General features: G+C 38.0%; 1 protein-coding gene across 3 annotated transcripts in view; it reads right to left on the bottom strand.

The window, feature by feature from the left end:
• Window positions 1-21,218, bottom strand: part of VPS13A (vacuolar protein sorting 13 homolog A) — a 118,927-nt gene that overhangs the window by 67,172 nt on the left and 30,537 nt on the right. For all 3 annotated transcript variants that reach the window (XM_084305761.1, XM_084305762.1, XM_084305763.1), the window contains exons 21-29: window positions 19,811-19,943; window positions 18,862-18,979; window positions 14,581-14,716; window positions 9,719-9,803; window positions 7,505-7,677; window positions 4,776-4,932; window positions 4,329-4,408; window positions 4,047-4,106; window positions 3,796-3,952 (exon numbers count right to left, since the gene is read on the bottom strand). In XM_084305761.1, coding sequence (XP_084161887.1) covers window positions 3,796-3,952; window positions 4,047-4,106; window positions 4,329-4,408; window positions 4,776-4,932; window positions 7,505-7,677; window positions 9,719-9,803; window positions 14,581-14,716; window positions 18,862-18,979; window positions 19,811-19,943 — 1,099 coding nt within the window. The remainder of the gene's footprint in view (window positions 1-3,795; window positions 3,953-4,046; window positions 4,107-4,328; window positions 4,409-4,775; window positions 4,933-7,504; window positions 7,678-9,718; window positions 9,804-14,580; window positions 14,717-18,861; window positions 18,980-19,810; window positions 19,944-21,218) is intronic.

The raw sequence follows: 21,218 nt of genomic DNA, 5'->3' as shown, positions 1-21,218 counted from the left end.
TAAAGGTCTTGTTTACATAATGAAGGAGATCTGCACTCAATTTCCTAAATCCAAGTTTTAAACAGCTTTTCAGATGAGATATTTCATCAAAGTATTGCATGCATGCTAACATCTTCTCAATCCTTAGACACAAACTACAGTTCCATAAATATATTAGGTTCAGTCATACCATTTTATTGTACCTTGCTAGCAAAAGAAAACTCCTCAGCCAAAAATAAACTGACAACTATCCTCAGTAAAGGTTTAGTTTGCAAAGTTATAGAGGAGTAGGGGAGGAGGGAAGAGAATCACCTAAGAAAGTGTATTTTGTTGCTGTTCATTACAAGGCTTTTCAGCTGTGCAATGCCTACTAACTGCAAACTTCTTTACCATGAGGGTGGTAAAATACCGGAAGAGGCTTTCTAGAGATAGTTGACACCCCATGCCTGTCACTGTTCAAGAGACATTTGGACAATGCCTTCATTAACATGCTTTAACTTTTGGTTAGCCTTGAAGAGGCCACGTATTTGGACTAGATGGTCTTTTAAGTCCCTTCCAACTATACTACACCATACTAAATAATAAATAGCAGAGAAATTGTCATATGTTAATAAATAAGAAACTGATTTAATCTTTTGCCTCTGAGAATTCTATAAGCTACAAACAAGCACTTCAGTGTTTGCTTTCATCGCAAAATGGCTCAAAAATACAGAAGCACTGAATCATCTGTTCACAGCTCAGTAAGCCACAGACCAGAATCTGTAAGTTCACAGATCATATGGACACAAATGTACCTTGTGTCCAAGCATGTCCCAGTACAACTGAAATTAAAACCCACCATGAATTAAAATTATCTTACAGCAAAAATAATGAAAAATATCATTAAATGGAAGAATTTTTTTCAACAGAGCAATTTTTCCATCCTTTATTTATTTGTTCTATTGTTCAGTAGAGTCCTACAAAACACTTTCAGAAAAAGAGCTGAGAATCTAAACTTCTTACTAATTTGACAGAACATTCAGAAATCATCAACTGAAAGACACTGTGTAACATTATTACCGCTTTTTCCACATCCCATCCCAATTGAACTCTCATCAGTCCTAAGGCAAATACCTTTCATCTTCCACTGTAGATCCTGAAAAACAAAGGCTACAAACCTTATGTTCCCCTGTTTTATTTATAACCTGTTGTGCCACGGAGATCATAATTACCTTTCCTTTCATAATGTTTAAACAATTAACATAACTGATTTCATTTAAGTGGATATGGAAAACAATTACACAAATCCCCCAAAATGCTGTGCACCCAAAAGCTTGCTTATTTTTCCCCTAATACAGGTGCTATTTCAGTCTCAAATTCTTCTTCAAAAACACAATCAGGTACTATTTCACCTGTCTCCCATGACAAAAACATGAATACTTGTAATACTGTGAACTAGTCACTATGAGTCACTCAGTATGAGTATTAGCCACTGAGTTACAAACACAGAATCATACAATGGTTAAGGTTCGAAAAGATCTCCACGATCATCTGGTACAACTGTCCCCTACCACCAATACTGCCCACTAAACCATGTTGCTATGTCAAATATTTCTTTGTAGAGACAGCAACCTTCTCGACAATCTTATCAAATGTTGCAAATGTGATATTGGGGTTTAAGGATATAGAACTAGTACAGATGTTTAACTCAAAATGCTTGTCAGAATTCATGTCAGTGAAGGACGGCAGCCTCAGAAAGATCTCACCAGTTTACCAGGTCAGTCAGATGACAGAGCTCCTTGAAATCACTTACACAAAAGCAAGTATTAAAATACTTTAACAAGAATCATCTTGAGAATTATCCTCTGCCCTACTTCTGTATATAGGGTGTGGTGGTTTTTTGTTTATTTTGTATTGGGGTATTTCAATAATAATTTTTTCAATAAATACCAGGAATCTAATTGTTTTAAAATTAATAGAAAGAAACATTTGCAAAGATCTCAGAGAAGTCCTTCTCACAGCAGAAAGGAGTATTATTGACATACTGCTACTAATTTCAAAGCAGCTCCCAGACACAACAGCAAGCAAGGGAGGTGATCTATGGTTCACATTATCAACAAATCAGACGCATCAAATTCCTGGTGAGAGAATGGTAGGACTGCATGACAAGCAAGTTATTCACAAGAGACTGATGTTCCTCAAATGACGAGGATAAATTAACTGTAAGGAAATCAAAAGTCTCAATTCATACCAGAAATAAATAAATAAATAAATAATATATATATATATATTATATAATAAATATATATATATATATTTTATGTGGTATGTGCCTTGAATAGACAAAGAGAAATCAATCATAATTATTACTGAATAGACATGTACCTATCTTTTGCCTTGTGCTCAGCGTGAGTGACAGAAAACACTTAGAACATGGAAGGAGATGAGATGAACCTTATTGCAGTAGCACAATTCCTTCAGACCAATATTATTGAATAATTGACTGGTCCACATCCCTTTCAGGATGCAATATTTCTTCTGAATACCAAAGAAGGCAAGTAGCCCTAAATTTATACGTACAAATCAGGTACCTACAATAGTACCAGGTACCTTTGATAAAGAGACTCACCAGATCTCTTGTAAATTGCAGGAATTTACGTGCTACCTATGTGTCCCTGAAAACATGGTAATTTATATTAATGAAATACATGTGTATTACCTGCATCTCATAGCAAAAGATTTTAAATGCTCAAACCCAGCTTCCACTAAGCAAGGAAAGGGTTGTGAGGCATTGGAACAGGCTGCCCAGGGAAGTGGTGGAGTCACCATCCCTGGAAGTCTTCAAAAGACGTTTAGATGTAGAGCTTAGGGATATGGTTTAGTGGGGACTGCTAGCGTTAGGTCAGAGGTTGGACTCGATGATCTTGAGGTCTCTTCCAACCTAGAAATTCTGTGATTCTGTGTGACCATCTATTTATTACACTACAAACTAAATCCAAACTCACGTGCAAGTTCATAAATCTAAAGCAGCAATTCCAGCAAATTATGTCAACAAAATTGGTGCCAAACAGAATTTATTCATTCAGCAACTGAGTAGCTCACTAATAAACAAACCTGTCCTGGAGCTTATGAAATGCAGCAGTGTCTATTTTGTATTCACATCTACAGTCAGTGCCTACATATTAATAAATTGCTAAATGAGTGGGTTACAAAACTAAACTAATAAAAATATATTTATGATAGGAAGAAAGATGGTGAACAAAATCATCTCACTGAACAGTTAAATTCACATTATGCTTTAACTATGAAAGCACAAAGTTGTCTAGAATGCATTCAATACACTTATTAGCAAAAGTTTTGATCTTCATGCTAAATTTTCTAACCCATCAAGATCTTTATTTCTTTAATTTTTATACGGATTTTTTTTTATAAATATTGTAATGCAAAAATACTTTTCTTATTATATTGCAGAACACCATTAGGAATATAATCATTTCCAATAAGCTACCATTCAACACAGTTTATCATAACTAAGCAAATTTGAAGACACGTACTCAAACAGCATGCTTACTCTTTCTACCTCAGGAAATGTCAACAGCTGCAGCAACTACCTTAGCTCATTTAATTATACAGTTATTTCTCTGCTACACACTTACAGCAAAGGAGTAACACCATACCCTGGCTACTCAATAATAATCTGCTAGCTAACATTTTTATCACCATCAAAATTAGAAAAACTGTGAACTTATAAAAAAAAAAAATAGCAAATATTTCTGTTTTCTGTCTTACTTTGATGAGGGAAGAGAGAGGAAAGATAAAAAGAATAAAGAAACTTACTTAATTTCTTAAGAACATCCTTCTTCTCCTCAATTTTTTCCTGAACTGGTTCTTCTGCAACTTTAGTTTCTTGTTTGGGTAGAAGATTGTTTAGATAGTTCATGGCATTCAGGAGAGTTTCAGTATGCAGATGAACATCAAGAGAAGAGAAGTTCACCTGAAAGAATAATCAGATTGTTAATTAATCAGATTATAAATGAATCAGTCCCCCAAATGTAGAAAAAATATGTTTAAATATATATGTATCGTACCTTCATCTTCTGTAGAACATTCTTATACAGAGTCTTCAGTTCTGGTCCATTAATATCAGCCTATTCCACCAAACATGCACATAAACAAGACAAATAGGAGATGTTTGCAAATTTCAAATTACAGCTTATGATATATAAGTTAGTCTGTTTAGGAACCAGACAGATTTTGCACATGACATTCAATGTATGAAGAAATGGTTAAGTAAGGAAAAAGCATTTCTCAGTGATACTGTAGTTTGCAATTAACTTATGATTCAAAATAAAAGTCTGCTGTTTTCCCACCTTTATATACTCCAAAGTGAGAAGATCATCTTCTACATTATCCAAAGTAGTAATTATGTAAACTGGTTTGCCATTATCATCTTAAAAAAAAAAAAAAAGTTTTTTTTAATAAAGAAAAAAATTTGATGAGGTACCTATACATCTTTTGATCACCTATAGCCTATAAACTAGACTATTAGCAGTCATTACTATTTAATTTAAAAAGCCCTTTTGCACACCTAAAATAGATGCCTCATCTAAAATCATGAGCACTGGAACAAATTTGCAAAAGCATTACTAACAGAATAAGCTCTAGAATTATCTTCCCTTTTTTACACCTTATATTTAATTCCAGAAGTGGATCTCCCTCATCTTACAAAAGAAACCCCTGCAGACTTTCTGAAGACACATTCAAAGTGTTATTAGCTATTAATGAATCATTTTTTTGACCAGCATACAGACACTTACCCATATACTCTGGGCACAGCAGACAAACTTCATGCAGGAAAGCATTTGCAGTCATGTCAAACGTTCTTAATTTAAGTTCAGTGCCTAACCCTACAACCTCAAGCTGCAGCACAGGTGTCTCGGTACTACCAGTAAGGCGGCATAATTTTATTAAGACCTATGAAAAAAAAAAAAAAGGTAGGGAATTATCTTCTTAGCTTTTATATAGGATCGTATATTTACATATACTTTAGTGGTTAAGGCATATTGATCATTAAACTTTATACAGCAAAAGATATGGAAAAAATAAAGAGTTCAATGAGCAAAATTACTAGAATACTGTTTGATGCTGTTTTAACAAAAATTGTATTACATGTATGTATGTTTGAGGAAAGTTACACTTATAGGAACTCATTAATTTTTAAAACGGTTCTGTATAGCATTTAGTAATGTTCAACTAAGTCAAAACTAGATTTCCAGTGGGCATTGTTTACTTGCTTCCGTGTTCATGAACAGAGAAGAACTGGTGGGAGATGGGGTAGTAGAGAGGTGTCTTGGGCAGAGCGACCATGACATGGTAGAGTTCTCTGTTCTTGGTGAAGTCAGGAAGGGGGGTCAGTAAAACTGCTGTCTTGGAATTCTGGAGGGCAGACTTCAAATTGTTCAGAACACTGGTAGGAAGAGTCCCTTGGGAGCCAGTCCTGGAGGCCAGAGGGGTCCAGGAAGGCTGGGCGCTCCCCAGGAAGGAAGTCTTAAAGGTGCAGGAGCAGGCTGTACCTGTGCACCATAAGATGAGCTGGCAGGGAAGAAGACCGGCATGGCTAAACAGAGAAATTTTGCTGTGTGTTCAGGAAAAAAAAAAAGGTTTATGTCCAGCAGAAGAAGAGGCAGGCAACTCAGGGAAACTACAAGGAAGTTGCCAGCATATGCAGAGAAAAAAACAGGAAGGCCGAAGACCAGCACAAACTCAACCTGGCCACTATAGTCAAGGATAACAAAAAAATGTTTTTATAAATGTACTAATAGGAAGAGGAAGGCCAAAGAGGATCTCCATTTCTTTACTGGATGCAGAGGGGAACATGACTACTGAGGATAAGGGAAAGGCTGAGGTTTTAAATGTCTCCTTTGCGTCTGTCTTTACTAGCCAGACCACTTATGCTCAGGGTACTCATCCTCCTAACCTGGCATTCTGGTACGGGGAACAGAAGAACCCCCCCACGGTTCAGGTGGAAAGAAAGTCAAGTTTTCAGATGACACTAAGCTGGGGGTAAGGATCGATTTGCCGGAGGGCATGAAGGCCCTGCAGAGGCACCTGGACGGGATGGGTCGATGGGCAGAGGCCAAGGGGATGAGGTTCAATATGGCTAAGTGCCAGGTTCTGCACTTCGGTTACAACAACCCCATGCAGCGCTACAGGCTTGGGGCAGAGTGCTTGGAAAGCTGTGCAGAGGAAAAGGATCTGGAGGTGCTGATCGATGCTCACCTGAACATGAGCCAGCAGTGGGCCCACGTGGCCAAGAAGGCCAATGGCATCCTGGCTTGCGTCGGGAATAGTGTAGTCAGCAGGACTGGGGAGGTGGTTTAGTGGGTGACATTGGTAGTAGGGTGATGGTTGGACCAGATGATCTTGAAAGTCTTTTCCAACCTTAATGACTCTGTGATTGGATATTTTTTTTTGAGCTCTGCCATTAAGGAATTTGCAAGCTGAATATCAATCAATATAAGTTCCAGATTTTTCATTCATACACAACAAAGATGTTGTTAAATAAATATCTACCTGAGCTGTCCATTGTCATCGTCTTTCATAAACTAAGCGAAATAAATATATGCAGTCTTCCTTTCAATTTTTTAACTATAAAGGCAACAAATGGAGAGGTAGGTGATTCTTTACAGATGTATATCATTTTCTTAGAGACTGTGAACTGGTAACTTAGAGTTACCAGTAAAGAAGGATATAAAATACAACATCTGAGTCATTCTTAAGGAAAAAAATAGTAATGATTTTTCATTATTTATTTTTAGAAGTCTAGAGCATAACAAGATGCTGCAAGCTAGTTACTATGTGTTGAAGCCTTCCTGTAAATCCTACTCTAAAACAGAATCTGTAAAGTTAACTGACTTTGTGTGGTTTATTTGTAAAGCTATAGACTGAGTCACAGCAATAACACTGTCATCGCCACTATCTGTTAACAGACCAACTGATGTAGTCAGATAGCACTTAGGTAAAATACTCTTTTTCAAGTCTGAAGCAGCAAGAATAACCATTAAATGCCTCACAGTGAACTTGTTATGGTTGAGTTCAACAGAATTTAAGAAAAAACAGAGGGTAAAAATAGGGCAATTGCATGACATGAAACATTAATGAAGTTTTCCCAGTGGTCACATAAGTGTTTGGAAAAGAGACGTCAAAGGCTACATCTTAAGCAAAATAAATAAATTAATAAATAAAAGTGAAGCACAGAGAATAAAACTGCTTCTGAGCTCCACCAGTGATGGTTAGGTAAAGGAAACTCAATGATAAAATGAACTGGGAAAGTAGACATAACAAGGTGTTTCAGTGCAGATGAAGATGCAGAAGCACAACTGTGACTTGAAAACAAAAACAACCTCTTGAACGCTCCAGAACAGTTTGAGTAAGAAACGGGAAATCAATAATTCTACAAGCATGAATTTGTGAACACAATGAACAGGAAAGAGTCATAGATAGATCAGGTGTGCTTTGGAGAGACAAAAAAAAAATGTAACTTTACCTCAGCTACTTCAAACCTCAGCTGAAATTCAGTCATATTTTTCAAAGATTCTTGTTTACGTAGTTTTTTTCGCTTTATACTGCTAGCTCGTGTGAGGGAACCAGATGGGGCTTCAAAAAATGGCATGTCTTCCACAGGACTGCTTAGAGCATCATAAAATTCTTCCTCTGATTCTAAAGATTAATTCACAACAATGTTACATACACATTTTAGACAACCAGTATTTTGCAGTAATATGACCTAGAATTTTTATGTACATGTAAATTAGAGATGTACATGTAAATTTAGAGATGTAGACAACTTTGGGAAGATCACCTAGCTAAATCTGTTTCTACACTTGCCTCAGTTCCTGCCTCCACAACACCTACAGCTGCACTATCACATCATCAACTCTCATTAACTCCTTTGCCAGCATTCTCTCACTACTGGCTATGCAAAAATGAGCGCAGTGTCTCATTAAGCTATTAGTGCAGACTAAAGGCAAGACATCTCTTCTGCTGAACCAACTGCTGCTGACTTCATCAGGTTTGTGAGAAAAAGCAAAGCTTTATTCCACATGACGTTATTACACAAGTATTACAACGACCAATAGATAGAACATAATAATAGCTTTTTCCTTTCACCAAGAAACCAGCAGCTGAGAAGTTAAAGGAACAACTACCTTTCTTCGGACAAAACCGAACAGATGACATGAGGAGGTATATTCTATGGTTTAAAAGCACCCTGCAATCTGGAGGGAAGGTAGGCACGCATATGAGTCAATAAAAACGTTTGCACAGCTGCCGTGTATAATATAATTTAAAAACAAACCTGATTCAATCGATATCTAGTAATCACTTTCTCAAATTAACTGCTACATGCTTTCATTCTCACCTCACCCTAATTTTAAGAAGGGAAAGATATTTTACCTTTGGGCATCTAAAAGAACTCATAAAAATAGATGAAGATGCACAGATACATATCTGTATACACACTGTACACACACTGAATTAGAAGTGATTACATCAATGCAAAAATAACTAGCTTTCCTTATAATTTTGCTAGTGTCACATCATCAACTTGGGAGAGCAGAGAAAGTATTCTTCGCTGTTTCCCCAACTGAATGTTTTGGCAAAGCTAGAGCAACTGATGTTGAAACAACGCTGATATATTGTATTATTCTTCAACTATAACTATTAGACGGAATGTTACAATCAAGCTAAACTGCTTGAACAGAAAGTTGGTATTAAACATGATCAGTTCCTCTGGAGTGTATCTTCTGCTTGATCCTGTGAAAATGCTGTGTGTTTATAACACAGTAGTTTCTAACAGTCAGTTAGTATTTTTTAGTTCTACTATAACCAACAAAGATAAAAACTTTCAAATAAAATAATTAAAATCATCATGAGAGGACTAAGTACATACTGAAGTAAAAAATGACACACATGTTACTACAGACGTTCTGAATCAACACCCTGAATATCCAACTTAAGACTTTTAACTTTACATTTAATTACTTAGTGGATCTTTGCTTTTCTCTCAATTTATTTTTGGTTTTCAAAATCCACCAGGAATGCTCACCAGAATGTCCAAGGTTTGATTCAAAAAAACTAAAATTCAGAGCACTGCTGCACACTTCATCAGGTTAACAGGTTATTGAAAAAGCTAATTTTATTCTCTATGTCTTACACAAGTTCTTTACAGAATTCATTTCACAATGAGCATAGACTCAGAATTCTTCACACTTGATGAAAATGACTTAAAACCTAAAGCTTTGTGAAATATGAAGAACTTCAAATTCTCCTAAGAATACACTCAGTAGGGAACAATGGCAGATTAAAGACCCATATAAATAGAGGCCATCACAAGTCTCACCATTTTCCAAGACAGTATGATTTATAAAGAGCATTTGACATGTCTTTTCTGATAGATACCTATTGTAACACATCCAAAAGACAAAAAATAAACATCCTACCCTGTGAAAGAAATGTTCTACTTCAAGAAAAGTAACAGAAAGAACAAGCACTGAAAATTGTGCTGCTTTGAGAAAATGCATCAATGTTTTGTACAGAGTGAATACGAAACTACACAGAATATATTGCTTTTTAACCTCAAGAATTTGAAACAAAGCCTCAGAATGGTCACTTACTCCAGGAGAAACAAATGAACCCAATGTACTTAAAAAAAATCACTTGAACTGTTCAATAAATCAGACTTTAAAATAGATTGTATTACCTGACTCCGCAAATGAATGAAGATCTAAAACAGGAAGCACACCTTGTGATAAATGTGGCACTGAGAGTACAGGCGATATCGCAGCCTGAAATAGAAGACACCATATAAATTTTTGCTTGAATTCTTTGTTCGTGCTATCGCACGCACAAATACTACGGCATAGAAGCTTTAGAACTTAAGGAAATCAGTGTTATTTTAAGCACAAAACATTCTAAATGAACATGTTATTAATAAGTAAAAGTATGGGAAGAAAAGAGGCTTAAATAGAACAGAAACAGCAGGTGTTACACAGCTGAATAGCTGCAGAGATAATCCATCCGGAAACAGAGTGAAGGGATTCAAATACCCAACTTCACAGATCAAAATATGGACACAGACTGGACATCATACAAAACATCAGGAAAGAAAAAACCTAGTCCCCTCTAAGGATTACAGAATGGCAGCTTCAGAGAACAGTAGAAGACTAGCTTTCTTTATAAAATTACACAATACCAGAGGCTGTAGAGGAAGAAAGAAAAAGAACAGAAAAAGAACGGGAAAAAAAATAATAAAAAGGGATAGAGAGAATATGATAGTAGACAGAATTGTGTCCAAATTTCATCACGCGTGACAAAATTGTGTCCAAGATCGTACACACTGTTTTCAAATTTCTTCATGACAAATCTGGTAGCTTTCTACAACACAGTTACAGCTTTGGTGGATGGGGGTAGAGCAACTGACATCATCTACCTGGACTTATGCAAAGCATTTGCACTGTCCCCCATGACACTCTTGTCTCTAAATTGGAGGCAAATGGATTTGATGGATGGACCTCTCAGCGGGTAAGGAATTAGCTGGATGGTTGGATTCAAAGACTTGTGGTCAACAGCTCAACATCAAAGTGGAAGATCAGTAACAAGTGGTGTATCCTGGAGGTCTGTATTGGGACTGGCACTGTTTAACATCTTTGTTGGAGACATGGATAATGGAATCCAGTGCAGCCTCAGCAAGTTTGCCAATGATACCAATCTCTGTGGTGCAGTCAACAAGCTGGAGGGAAGGGATGCCATCCAGAGGGACCTAGACAGGCTGGATAGGTGGTGTTGAACTCATGAGGTTCAACACAGCCAAGTGCAAAGTCCTTTGCTGGACATTTTTTTGGGCTGGGGCAATCCTAAACACAAATACAGGCTGGGTGGAGAATGAATTGAGAGCAGCCCTAACGAGGACTGGTGGGTGGTGGTTGATGAGAAGCTCAGCATGAGCTGGCAATGCACACATGAATCACAAAAAGCCATCTGTGTTCTGGGCAGCATCAAAGGAAGTATGGCCAGCAGGGAGATGAAGATGATTTTCCCCTTCTCTGCTCTCTCATGAGACCTCACCTGAGTACTATGTTCAGTTCTGGTGCCCCCAGCACAAGAAGGACGTGGACATATTAGAACAAGTCCAGAGGAGGGCCATAGAGATGGTCAAGGGGCTGGAGCACTTACTCTATGAAGACAGCCTGAGGGAGTTGGGGTTGTTCAGCCTGGAGAAGAGTAAAGGCTCCAGGGAGACCTTATAGCATCCTTCCAATACCTAAAGAAAGCCTATGGGAAAGCTGAGGAAGGGCTCTTTTGTCAGGGAGTGGAATGATCAGACAAGGGGGAATGGCTTTCAACTAAAAAAGGGTAGATTTAGATTAAACATTATAAAAAAGTTCTTCATTCTGAGGGTGGTGAGACACAGGAATAGGTTGTCCAGGGAAGTGGTGGACGCCCCATCCCTGAAGTGTTTAAGGCCAGGTTCAAGGGGACTTTGGGGCACCTGATCTAGTAGAAGGGGATCATTATTCTGTGATGTATCTGGGGAAACAGAGTGTGTAATATTGAGATGCAGTTGCCTACAACCTAGAGCACTAACTGAAAATGCGTGAATTGTCACTGTCACTACATGTAGAAAGGGAAACAAGAATCTTCACTCCAGGTTGCACTATATTTGGCAGAGATAGGTTCTGTTAGTGTAGTCCCCCAGGGCTCAGTACTAGGTCCAGTCCTCTTCAAAATCTTTATTGATGATCTGGATGAGGGGTTCAAGTGCACCCTCAGTAAGTTTGCAGATGACACCAAGTTAGGTGCGTGTGTCGATCTGCTCGAGGGTAGGAAGGCTCTGCAGGAGGATCTGGATAGGCTGCACTGATGGGCTGAGGTCAACTGCATGAAGTTCAACAAGGCCAAGTGCTGGGTCCTGCACCTGGGGTGCAACAACCCCAAGCAGCATTACAGGCTGGGAGAGGAGTGGTTGGAGAGCTGCCAGGCAGAGAAGGACCTGGGAGTGATGGTGGATAGTCGGCTGAGTATGAGCCAGCAGTGTGCTCAGGTGGCCAAGAAGGCCAACAGCATCCTGACTTGTGTAAGAAGCAGTGTGGCCAGCAGGGCTAGAGAGGTGATCGTCCCCCTGTACTCAGCTCTGGTGAGGCCGCACCTCGAGCACTGTGTTCAGTTTTGGGCCCCTCGCTACAAGAAGGACGTCGAGGTGCTTGAGCGGGTCCAGAGAAGGGCGACGAAGCTGGTGAGGGGCCTGGAGAACAAGTCCTACGAGGAGCAGCTGCGGGAGCTGGGCTTGTTCAGCGTGAAGAAGAGAAGGCTCTGGGGAGACCTTATCCCTCTCTACAGGTACCTTAAAAGAGGCTGTAGCGAGGTGGGGGTTGGTCTATTCTCCCACATGCCTGGTGACAGGATGAGTGGGAATGGGTTAGAGTCACGCCAGGGGAGGTTTAGATTGGATATTAGGAAGAACTTCTTTACCAGAAGGGTTGCTGGGAATTGGAATGGGCTGCCCAGGGAAGTAGTGGAGTCACCATCCCTGGAGGTCTTCAAAAGACGTTTAGATGTAGAGCTTAGGGATATGGTTTAGTGGAGGACTGGTTAGTGTTAGGTCAGAGGTTGAACTAGGTGATCTTGGAGGTCTCTTCCAACCTAGGTGATTCTGTGATTCTGTAATTAAATGTTTTTTCCAGCAAAGACAAATTTCACATCAAGCCTCAGAAAGCAAAATCACTCGTTTCATTTTGTAAAGAATGCTCCTCTGCATGTTCCACGTGTGCTTAGCATACATGGACCTTGCACTGAGTCCCAAAATAAAGTAGAGAGGTGGTTATTGTCTGTACACCCATTTTTCTTGAATACTTTTGGCTCTGGACTGTGCAAATGACAACGGCTCTTTTTTTTTTTCCTGTTACTGCTACATTTAAAACCTTATCTTATTTAGTAGCTCTTGTTACCTTCAGAAAACTAAGAATTGTACCAACAACAAAACACTCATCTTTGAATGAACATTGTTTCCAGCAGTCTACCAAGATTCCCTATTTCATCTCACTCTTCACTTTTTAATCATCTCCCACTCTCCAGCCTACGTAAGTTGACCTTACTCAATATAACCATGTCTGAGTGATAGATATACTAAGCGTTGCAATTATGAAAGTGTCTCAATGTCTCATCCGCAAGACTTTCACATTCTAAGGCTACTTCAGAAGTGCAGAAACCTTGAAGGATCTGTTCAGAAGCATCTTCTTGTTTTCACAGTCCACAAACAACTCCTCCACTAATTCAAAATGTAAACTGCAAGTTTCACATTCAGAGTGCCGAATAAAGGTTTCTCATTCCTTTCTTTTCAGAAGTGATGGCAACAAAGCTCAGAAGAATTTCAGCTACAGGGATGAAGGCATGACAATACCTCAGCCACAATAAACCATCAAATCTGCACAAGTTAACTGAATTAATACCAGCAATTCAGAGTCTGTCAAGCCCTGCAACAAATGGAGACTTAATCAGACAAGTTTAACCACAGGTTTTAATACGGATGCTGCATATAATCAGTCACATTCACATTGACTTCCCTAACCTGAACTTGTATGTAACAAGTAATGTACAGGGAATACTAAGCACAAAGTTAAAGGTTTTTAAATGTAGCAGATAAATTTTCTGATTAAATTCAAGTATATCTTGTCATTCAAGTATATGACAGTCATTCCATATGTGCACATTTTACTTATGTGAAATTAAAATCCCAACTTTTACCCTTGAAGAATGTTTTTCCATGACTAGTTGCACAAAACAGCAGAGAATACTATTAGTACATGAAAAGTAAAAGAGCAGGTCAGAACTAGCTAGAATTTTCATGTTACTACTTAAAAGATGGAACTACATGTTAAATTTCACTCAACATATACTTTCAAAAGGTGTGTGTCTAGTCATGTGCATGTACTATTATTGAATATTATGCTAATAACACACAGAAAGCAACACCAAAAGCTGCATTGATATCCACAAGGAAAACAGCAGAATAATTTTTCTAACAAATAAAGATGGAAAGATAATTTTTAAGTAATCTCAAAACAAACACACATATACAAAGTTGACCATTATTCTTTTAGAACCAGGCACACAAAGGAATAAATAATGGATAATTAGCAGTATTCACAAACGAGAGAAACATGGATAGCCCAATTTTGTCTTTGACATGGAGATTTTGCTTGTGTTACAGTGAAAAGACTGCTTTAAAAACATATATATAAAACATGGCCAGATTGTACAGATTAGAGCGATGTTAAAAATAAGCAATGAGGAGTTCACTTTCTAATTTTCTTAAAAACAGGTGATTATCAGAAGTTAAAACATACTTTTCAGGAATACTAACAAGAAAGTACCAATCCTTTAAGAAAGCATAAAACATTGACAAGCAAAATTTCTATAGCTTTACAGAATTGGCTACAAGTTTTGAGAGGTTCTAAGTAAATGCTTGTTCTCCACTTTCCTCTGCTCATTTAATAACTGCAGTGTTAACAGCAAGGAATTTATTTTTGTGATTAGTATTGATGAAATAATTTTTAAAAACCTTACCTCAGTTACTTTTGGAGGAGAAGTGGTAGAAGCACTTTCTGGCTTAGGAATGCTATCAATTAGCTCCAAGATACTTTTCAGCTTTTGGTCTGATATTTGGACCGAAAGTAAAGGCAGCTGTCCATACAGTTTGAACCTGTTACATAAATAGTCGATGTTATCTTATAACTATTTCATTCAGACATCACATTCATTTTCTTCTGAAAAATACACTACTTTTCCTGGTCAGAAGGAAGGTCATCTAACCATTATATTTAATACAGACACGTAACTTCTGTTGCACACAGAGGAGATCATTAACTAACAAATATCTAGATATTAATTTATATTTCCATATGGTACAATGTCTTCCGAATGAAGGTTGCAAATAACTCCTGATTTGCTTACATAAAGTATATTATCCTTACAATCAGAAACTGTTCATATTTTTCATTTAATTACTTGCGGTAAATCACACAGCTAAGCCCTCACACAGTATTTTACAAAAAAAAAACAAAAAACTTTTTGCATAAGAATGTTTGCAACCTAAAATTTCAAGCAAAGTACACAAATAACTTTCTTAAAGTTATGTATATTTAACCTGGCTCTAATATTAGTTTACATAGCAAACATGGAAATAAATGTCATAGATGTAAAAGACACAGGGGAATAAAATAACCCCTTAAAAAAGTCATCAATAAAATGTATTTTAACCCTGTTTGAACAGACTTTTGCCAATATGAAGTAGAACTGAATATAGTCACTGACTTTTTAAAGACATACAATGTATCCCAGTTCCTCAGAGAAATAAGCAGCATAGTAAACTGTCTCCAAGCACAAAAAACTGCCTCCAAGAACATTATGATGTATTTATTCCAACAGCTAGTTAGAACATATAAAGAATTCTTCCAACAGTGGGCAGCAGCAGATGCTTAACACAGAAAATCTAAGAAACAGGACCTGCTGTTTCCTCTCAACTTTGTTGTGCTTAACTCTAGGCCCAGGGAGGGCAGGGTAGGGGGTTGTGGGACAGGGACGGGTAGAAGAAGGGGAACAACCAGACAAACACGTAGCTGTACAATAAAGATGGATTTCTTTTTTTTTTTTTCCCCATAGATTTATATATAGAGAGAGAAAGTGAGAGAGATAAAGTCTTCACTCTCATCTTTACTAGCTTTAAGTAAGACTACAGCAACTAGGATATAGATTTCGTACTGTAATCAACTGCACCTATCCTTTACTCTATGCCCTATACTCTATAGGGTACCTATATATATATAGGAGTATACCCTATACTCCTATACTCTATTGCACTTCTCTTTGTGTTGCATGCCATGAGAAGCAGTAATATTATACAGCAATAGGTGCTTTCCTTAGGGACAGACACTCCTTAACCCAGGTTATACTACCATAACCCAATTATAAACCTACGTTAAAACAACAGTGTGTTACATGACCGTAGAAATGAAATCTCACTTTCTCTCCCTGGGCTTCCTGACATATAACTCTCAGGAATTTGTCTTTTTAGTTCTCTTATCTAACCTCTTCCACCAAATAGAAAAGGTAAGGAGGAAAACAGTATGATGTTTTACCATGTCAGACATCGAAATTCCGAAGCTAGCTTCCCAGCTTTCCGGAAGGTGGCACCATTGTACCACAAAATCAATGCTGTGTATTCACAACACACAGCACCAGTGGTATGCATTATTTTACTTCTGAGTAAACAAATCCTAGATTCACAGCACAGAATACAATCATTTAGGTTGTAAAAGCCCTCTACGATCATATAGCCCAACCTTTAACCCAGCACTGCCATTAAACCATATCACTAAGCTCTACAACTAGACATATATTCTGTGATTCTGTGTTTTGAAGACCCCCAGGGATAGTGACTCGACTACTTCCCTGGGCAGCCTGTTCCAGTACTTCACAACCCCTACAGTGAAATTTTTTTTCCTAAAATCCAACCATGGTGCAACTTAAGGCCAGTTCCATTCTTGTCTTACCACTCGGCACTTGGGAGAATAGACCAATCCCCACCTCGCTATAGCCTCCTTTAAGGTAACTGTAGAGCATGGTAAGGTCTCACAAAGCCTTTTTTCTAGGCTAAACAACCCCAACTCCCTCAGCTGCTCCCCCTAAGACTTCTTTCTTGACCCCTCACCAGCTTTGTTGCCCTTCTTTGGGCACACTCCAGCACCTCAATGTCCTTCTTGTAGCAAGGGGCCCTAAATCAAACACAGTATTTGAGGTGCAGACTCACCAGAGCCAAGTACAGAGTGACAATCACTTCCCTGGTCCTGCTGGCCACAGTATTTCTTATACAAGCCAGGATGTTGTTGGCCTTCTTGTCCTTCTCCTGAGAACACTGCTGGCTCATGTTCAGCTGGCTGTTGACCAATAACCCCAGGTCCCTTTCCACCAGGCAGCTTTCCAGCCACTCTTCCCCCAGCCTGCAGGGTTGCATGGGGTTGTTGCGCCTCAAGTGCAGAAGCCAGCACTCAGCCTTACTGAAGCCTATCCAGATCCCTCTGCAGAACCATCCTACCCTTGAGCAGATCAACACTTGTGCCCAACTCAGTGTTGTTCGCAAACTTACCGAGGGTGCACTTAATCCCCTCATCCAGATCACTGATAAAGATAATGAAGAGAACTGGCCCCAGTAATGAGCCCTGAGGGACTCCACTAGTGAGCAGACCAGACTGCAGCTGGATTTAACTCCATTCACCATGATTCTTTGGGTCCAGACACCCAGCCAGCTTTTAACCCAATGAAGTGTACACCCATCCAAGCCACGAGCAGCCAGTTTCTCCATGAGAATGCTGTGGGAAACCGTGTTAAAAGCCTTACTGAAGTCTAAGTAGACCACATCCACAGCTGTTCCCTCATCCACTGAGCACATCACTTTATCGTAGAAGGAGATCAGATTTGTCAAGCAGGACCTGCCTTTCATAAACCCAGGCTGACTGGGCCTGATCACCTGGTTGCCCTGTAGATGCAGCATGATGGCACTCAAGATAATCTGCTCCATGATCTTCCCCGGCACCAAGGTTAGACTAACAGGCCTGGAGTTTCCCAGACACTCCTTCCAGACCTTCTTGCAGATGGGCATCATGTTTGCTAGCTGACAGTTGACTGGGACTTCCCCTGATAGCCAGGACTGCTCATAAATGATGGAAAGTGTCTTGGTGAGCACTTTTGACAACTCTCTCAGTACCTTTGGGTGTATCCCATCCACCCCCAAAGACCTGCATATGTTTAAGTAGTTCAGCAGGTGGCTAACCATTTCCTCACCAGTTATGAGGGCTTCACTCTGCTCCCCATCCATATCTACCAGCTCAGACGACAGGTTACCTGGAGAACAACTGGTCTTCATGATCTTCACATCCTTTGCAATCCTTTCATTTCATAAATTGTCCCCTGATTGTGCTAAACATTTTTCTGCCAGGGCCTATGCCAATCTTTATGCCTGTAAGTGCATCGCTAAAATCTGAATTTCTAATAGTTTTAAGAATGAAGTGTAAGCTAGTTTGTTGTATCATGATTGTCCTAAAAACTGTATTAGGTTGTAATGCATTAATGGTACTTCAAAAACAATGGAATTTTTAGCAAGTAGTGTCCTTGTCAGACATTAGTGAGGATGTTTTTTCCAAAATGTGTGTAGAATTATCTCTGCTTTGTTGCCCTTCTTTGGGCACACTCCAGCACCTCAATGTCCTTCTTGTAGCAAGGGGCCCTAAATCAAACACAGTATTTGAGGTGCAGACTCACCAGAGCCAAGTACATCTCTGCCCTTTTGTCTCAGTGGTCTTGGACATCAGATTTGCTTCAACAGTAGTAACATGAAAATGCCTTCTGAGTACAACTTCCATAAGCAATAATTTTTCTGCTAAATAAACCTAAGTGTACACTCTACACATTGAGAGCACTTTCCTTGACAAGGCTGGTTAGATAAACAACACAGACAAACAACCTAAACAAAAGTAAGGGAGTAAGACAGCAAATCAATTTTCAAAATATTTTGTGATATTTATAAGAGAGGCATTGTAAGTTAATATTTTCTGTCCCTCCGTATTTTCAATGAGGACTAAAATGTGTATCGGAAAGACCTAATCTGGACTATGATTAGTATATTTAACAAAATATTTAGGACCAAATGTGAATCTTAGAAGCGAGATACATGTGGCTGATGTAAAATAGCATAAGAATTATAAATAGATACTTGATTATCTTTTCTTCTCTCCCTTAAAAAAAGAACAAACATAATTTACTGTAAAATTCAAAAACGGAAACTAGACTTACTTGGGCATTCTTGCATCTGTGACAACCATAGCTCTGCTAAATTCAACTTTCACATCCAAAGGCTGCAAGATATGTTGAGATGAGTATTTCAGCTTACGAGCCTCTTGCCAGTTTTCACCTAGAGGAGCAAAAAAAAATCCCTAAGCTTTGAAACTGAATGATACTTCTTTTCATTACACATACTACGGAATTAAGGCACCTGATATTACTTAATATACATTTTTTAAAAATTCAGGTGACAGAGCCTCTTTAATAGCTCTTCAATACATACATATTGTACAGGATTAGGACTTCAGACATACTGCAGTACTTAATACTGTTCACTGTTTCACTGTTCACATCTAAACATCTACCCAAACAATGATGCAGATTTCAAGGACCTAATTCTTAACATGCATTGTACTAGGAGTTCAGGCTTTGGATTCTCCTCCAGAACCACAAGAATTAGATGTCCTAGACTTCTTTGATTCTGACTTTTTCTGTATTGTTAGTTCACAAACTACTACTAGAAGTTTCCCTCAATAAGGGATTCTGATCCTTTCTTTACCTTCACAAAATAATCATACCTAAAACTACTCATGGATTCTGCTTTTCATTTGGAGGGAAGTCAGAAAAAGGAACCGAATGAAAATACATCATAAATTAATTACACTGTTGGAATAAGAGCAAAAGTACATATTTATTATGCTCTAAATCAAATGAGACATTTTGGAGTCTTCACAAATAGGGATTTTGGTTCATTTATTTAGCAAAATATAAGGTTGGAGTCTAAGACCTAAATGTATGTTTTGGACGTTCTTAATATGTTCACATGATGGAGTTTGAAATCTGAGTTTAGAGAAACATGTCCCAAAGATTCTCCACCGTTTCAGTTAAAAATATGAAGGTACATCAACTACTGAAATATTTTTAATCTGTTAAAGACAGATTTACTTTTATGACTACTCACCATGTTTGCTGTAGAGTAACTGTATACTGCTGAGCTGGATATCAAAACTATCATAAGCTCTTGACATTATATCTTCAATAGTGCTTTGTCCTACTTTAAGTTCCGATAAATCAGAACGACTTTTGCTTTTCATCTTAAAACACAGTCACAAAAAAGCAGTAATTAATTTCAAAATAGTCAAAGTAGTAATTCTACGAATACTTGATCCTGCTACGACAAAAGATTAAATTTAAATCTTCATTATAATGGCACAGTCTTAGAAACATCACAGCAAAGGAGATATCTAATACAAGCAGCTATATCAGAACAAAAAATGGGAAGTACTAAACATCATTTCTTCAAGGAAAGAAAGAAATTGACATCTATCAAGTTTCATACATTTCGTACAGAAGGAATTTATTTTAATTTCCTTTAATAAGTGACTCATAATCTGGAGTATGAAGTCTCCAACTCTTTATTATCAGTAACATCATACTGTTCACTTTTCTATATATAAAAATACAGCATTAATCACCACAGTACCACAATCTATTTTAAAATGTAGCTATTTATTAAATTTAGGTGTGGCATTACCCTGCAACTTATTAGACAAACTCTGAGTAAAACAGAAAAGGTGCTTCGGACCATTCATTATAAATGTTCAGTGTCTTAGCTTTAATATCAGTCACATCTTTGATTCAGCTTTGGGTTGCCCATACTTCTTTGGTATCTTACATCTGTATGTGCCCTCCAATGAAATGTGTCTGTCATCATCCTTAAAATGTCTAACAATTTTTGCATTTTTACATTCATTTTTGTCAGAGCCAGACAGCAGTCAGTGTAAGGTTAGCAACAATGAAAACAGTTTCAATATTGGTTTTTAAGACACTTCTCTTTTGAGTGCTACTGAATTATGACTACTTTCACATTAAAAATAATTACGAGATTGAACATTCAGAATTATCAAATTAACACTGCCTGGGCAGCCTTAATTAAGTCTAGGTACATATATGCACTGAGATATGATTTTATGTACTACAATGCCGCACGGGACTTGACTTCATACAGTGCGTAACTGAGAGAAGGAGACTATTAGTTTTGCATTAAACAAATTCAGTGAATATTCTACATCTTTCTTAAGCATATAGTACTCAAAGTGAATACAGGATTACTCATCACATCCTGACAGGCATCCGAATAACTTTCTCTTTTGGTGTTGCCTGCTTACTTCATCTTACATTCTAATTCCTTTCAAAAGACAGGAAACCAACCTCAGAGTCATGTTCACTACACAAATTATTCAGCCTTTTTTTTTTTTTTAAATTTATAATCTAAGATTTTTAAAAAAAAAAAAGAAAAGGTAGACTTTTTCTACATAACAGTTTGAAAGCATCACCAGTGGTTTAATTCGGGAGAAGAGTATTCTGAC

Source organism: Netta rufina (assembly GCF_964035555.1).
Source record: "Netta rufina genome assembly, chromosome: Z".
NCBI lineage: Eukaryota > Metazoa > Chordata > Aves > Anseriformes > Anatidae > Netta > Netta rufina.
This window is presented reverse-complemented; position numbering and strand designations above follow the sequence as displayed.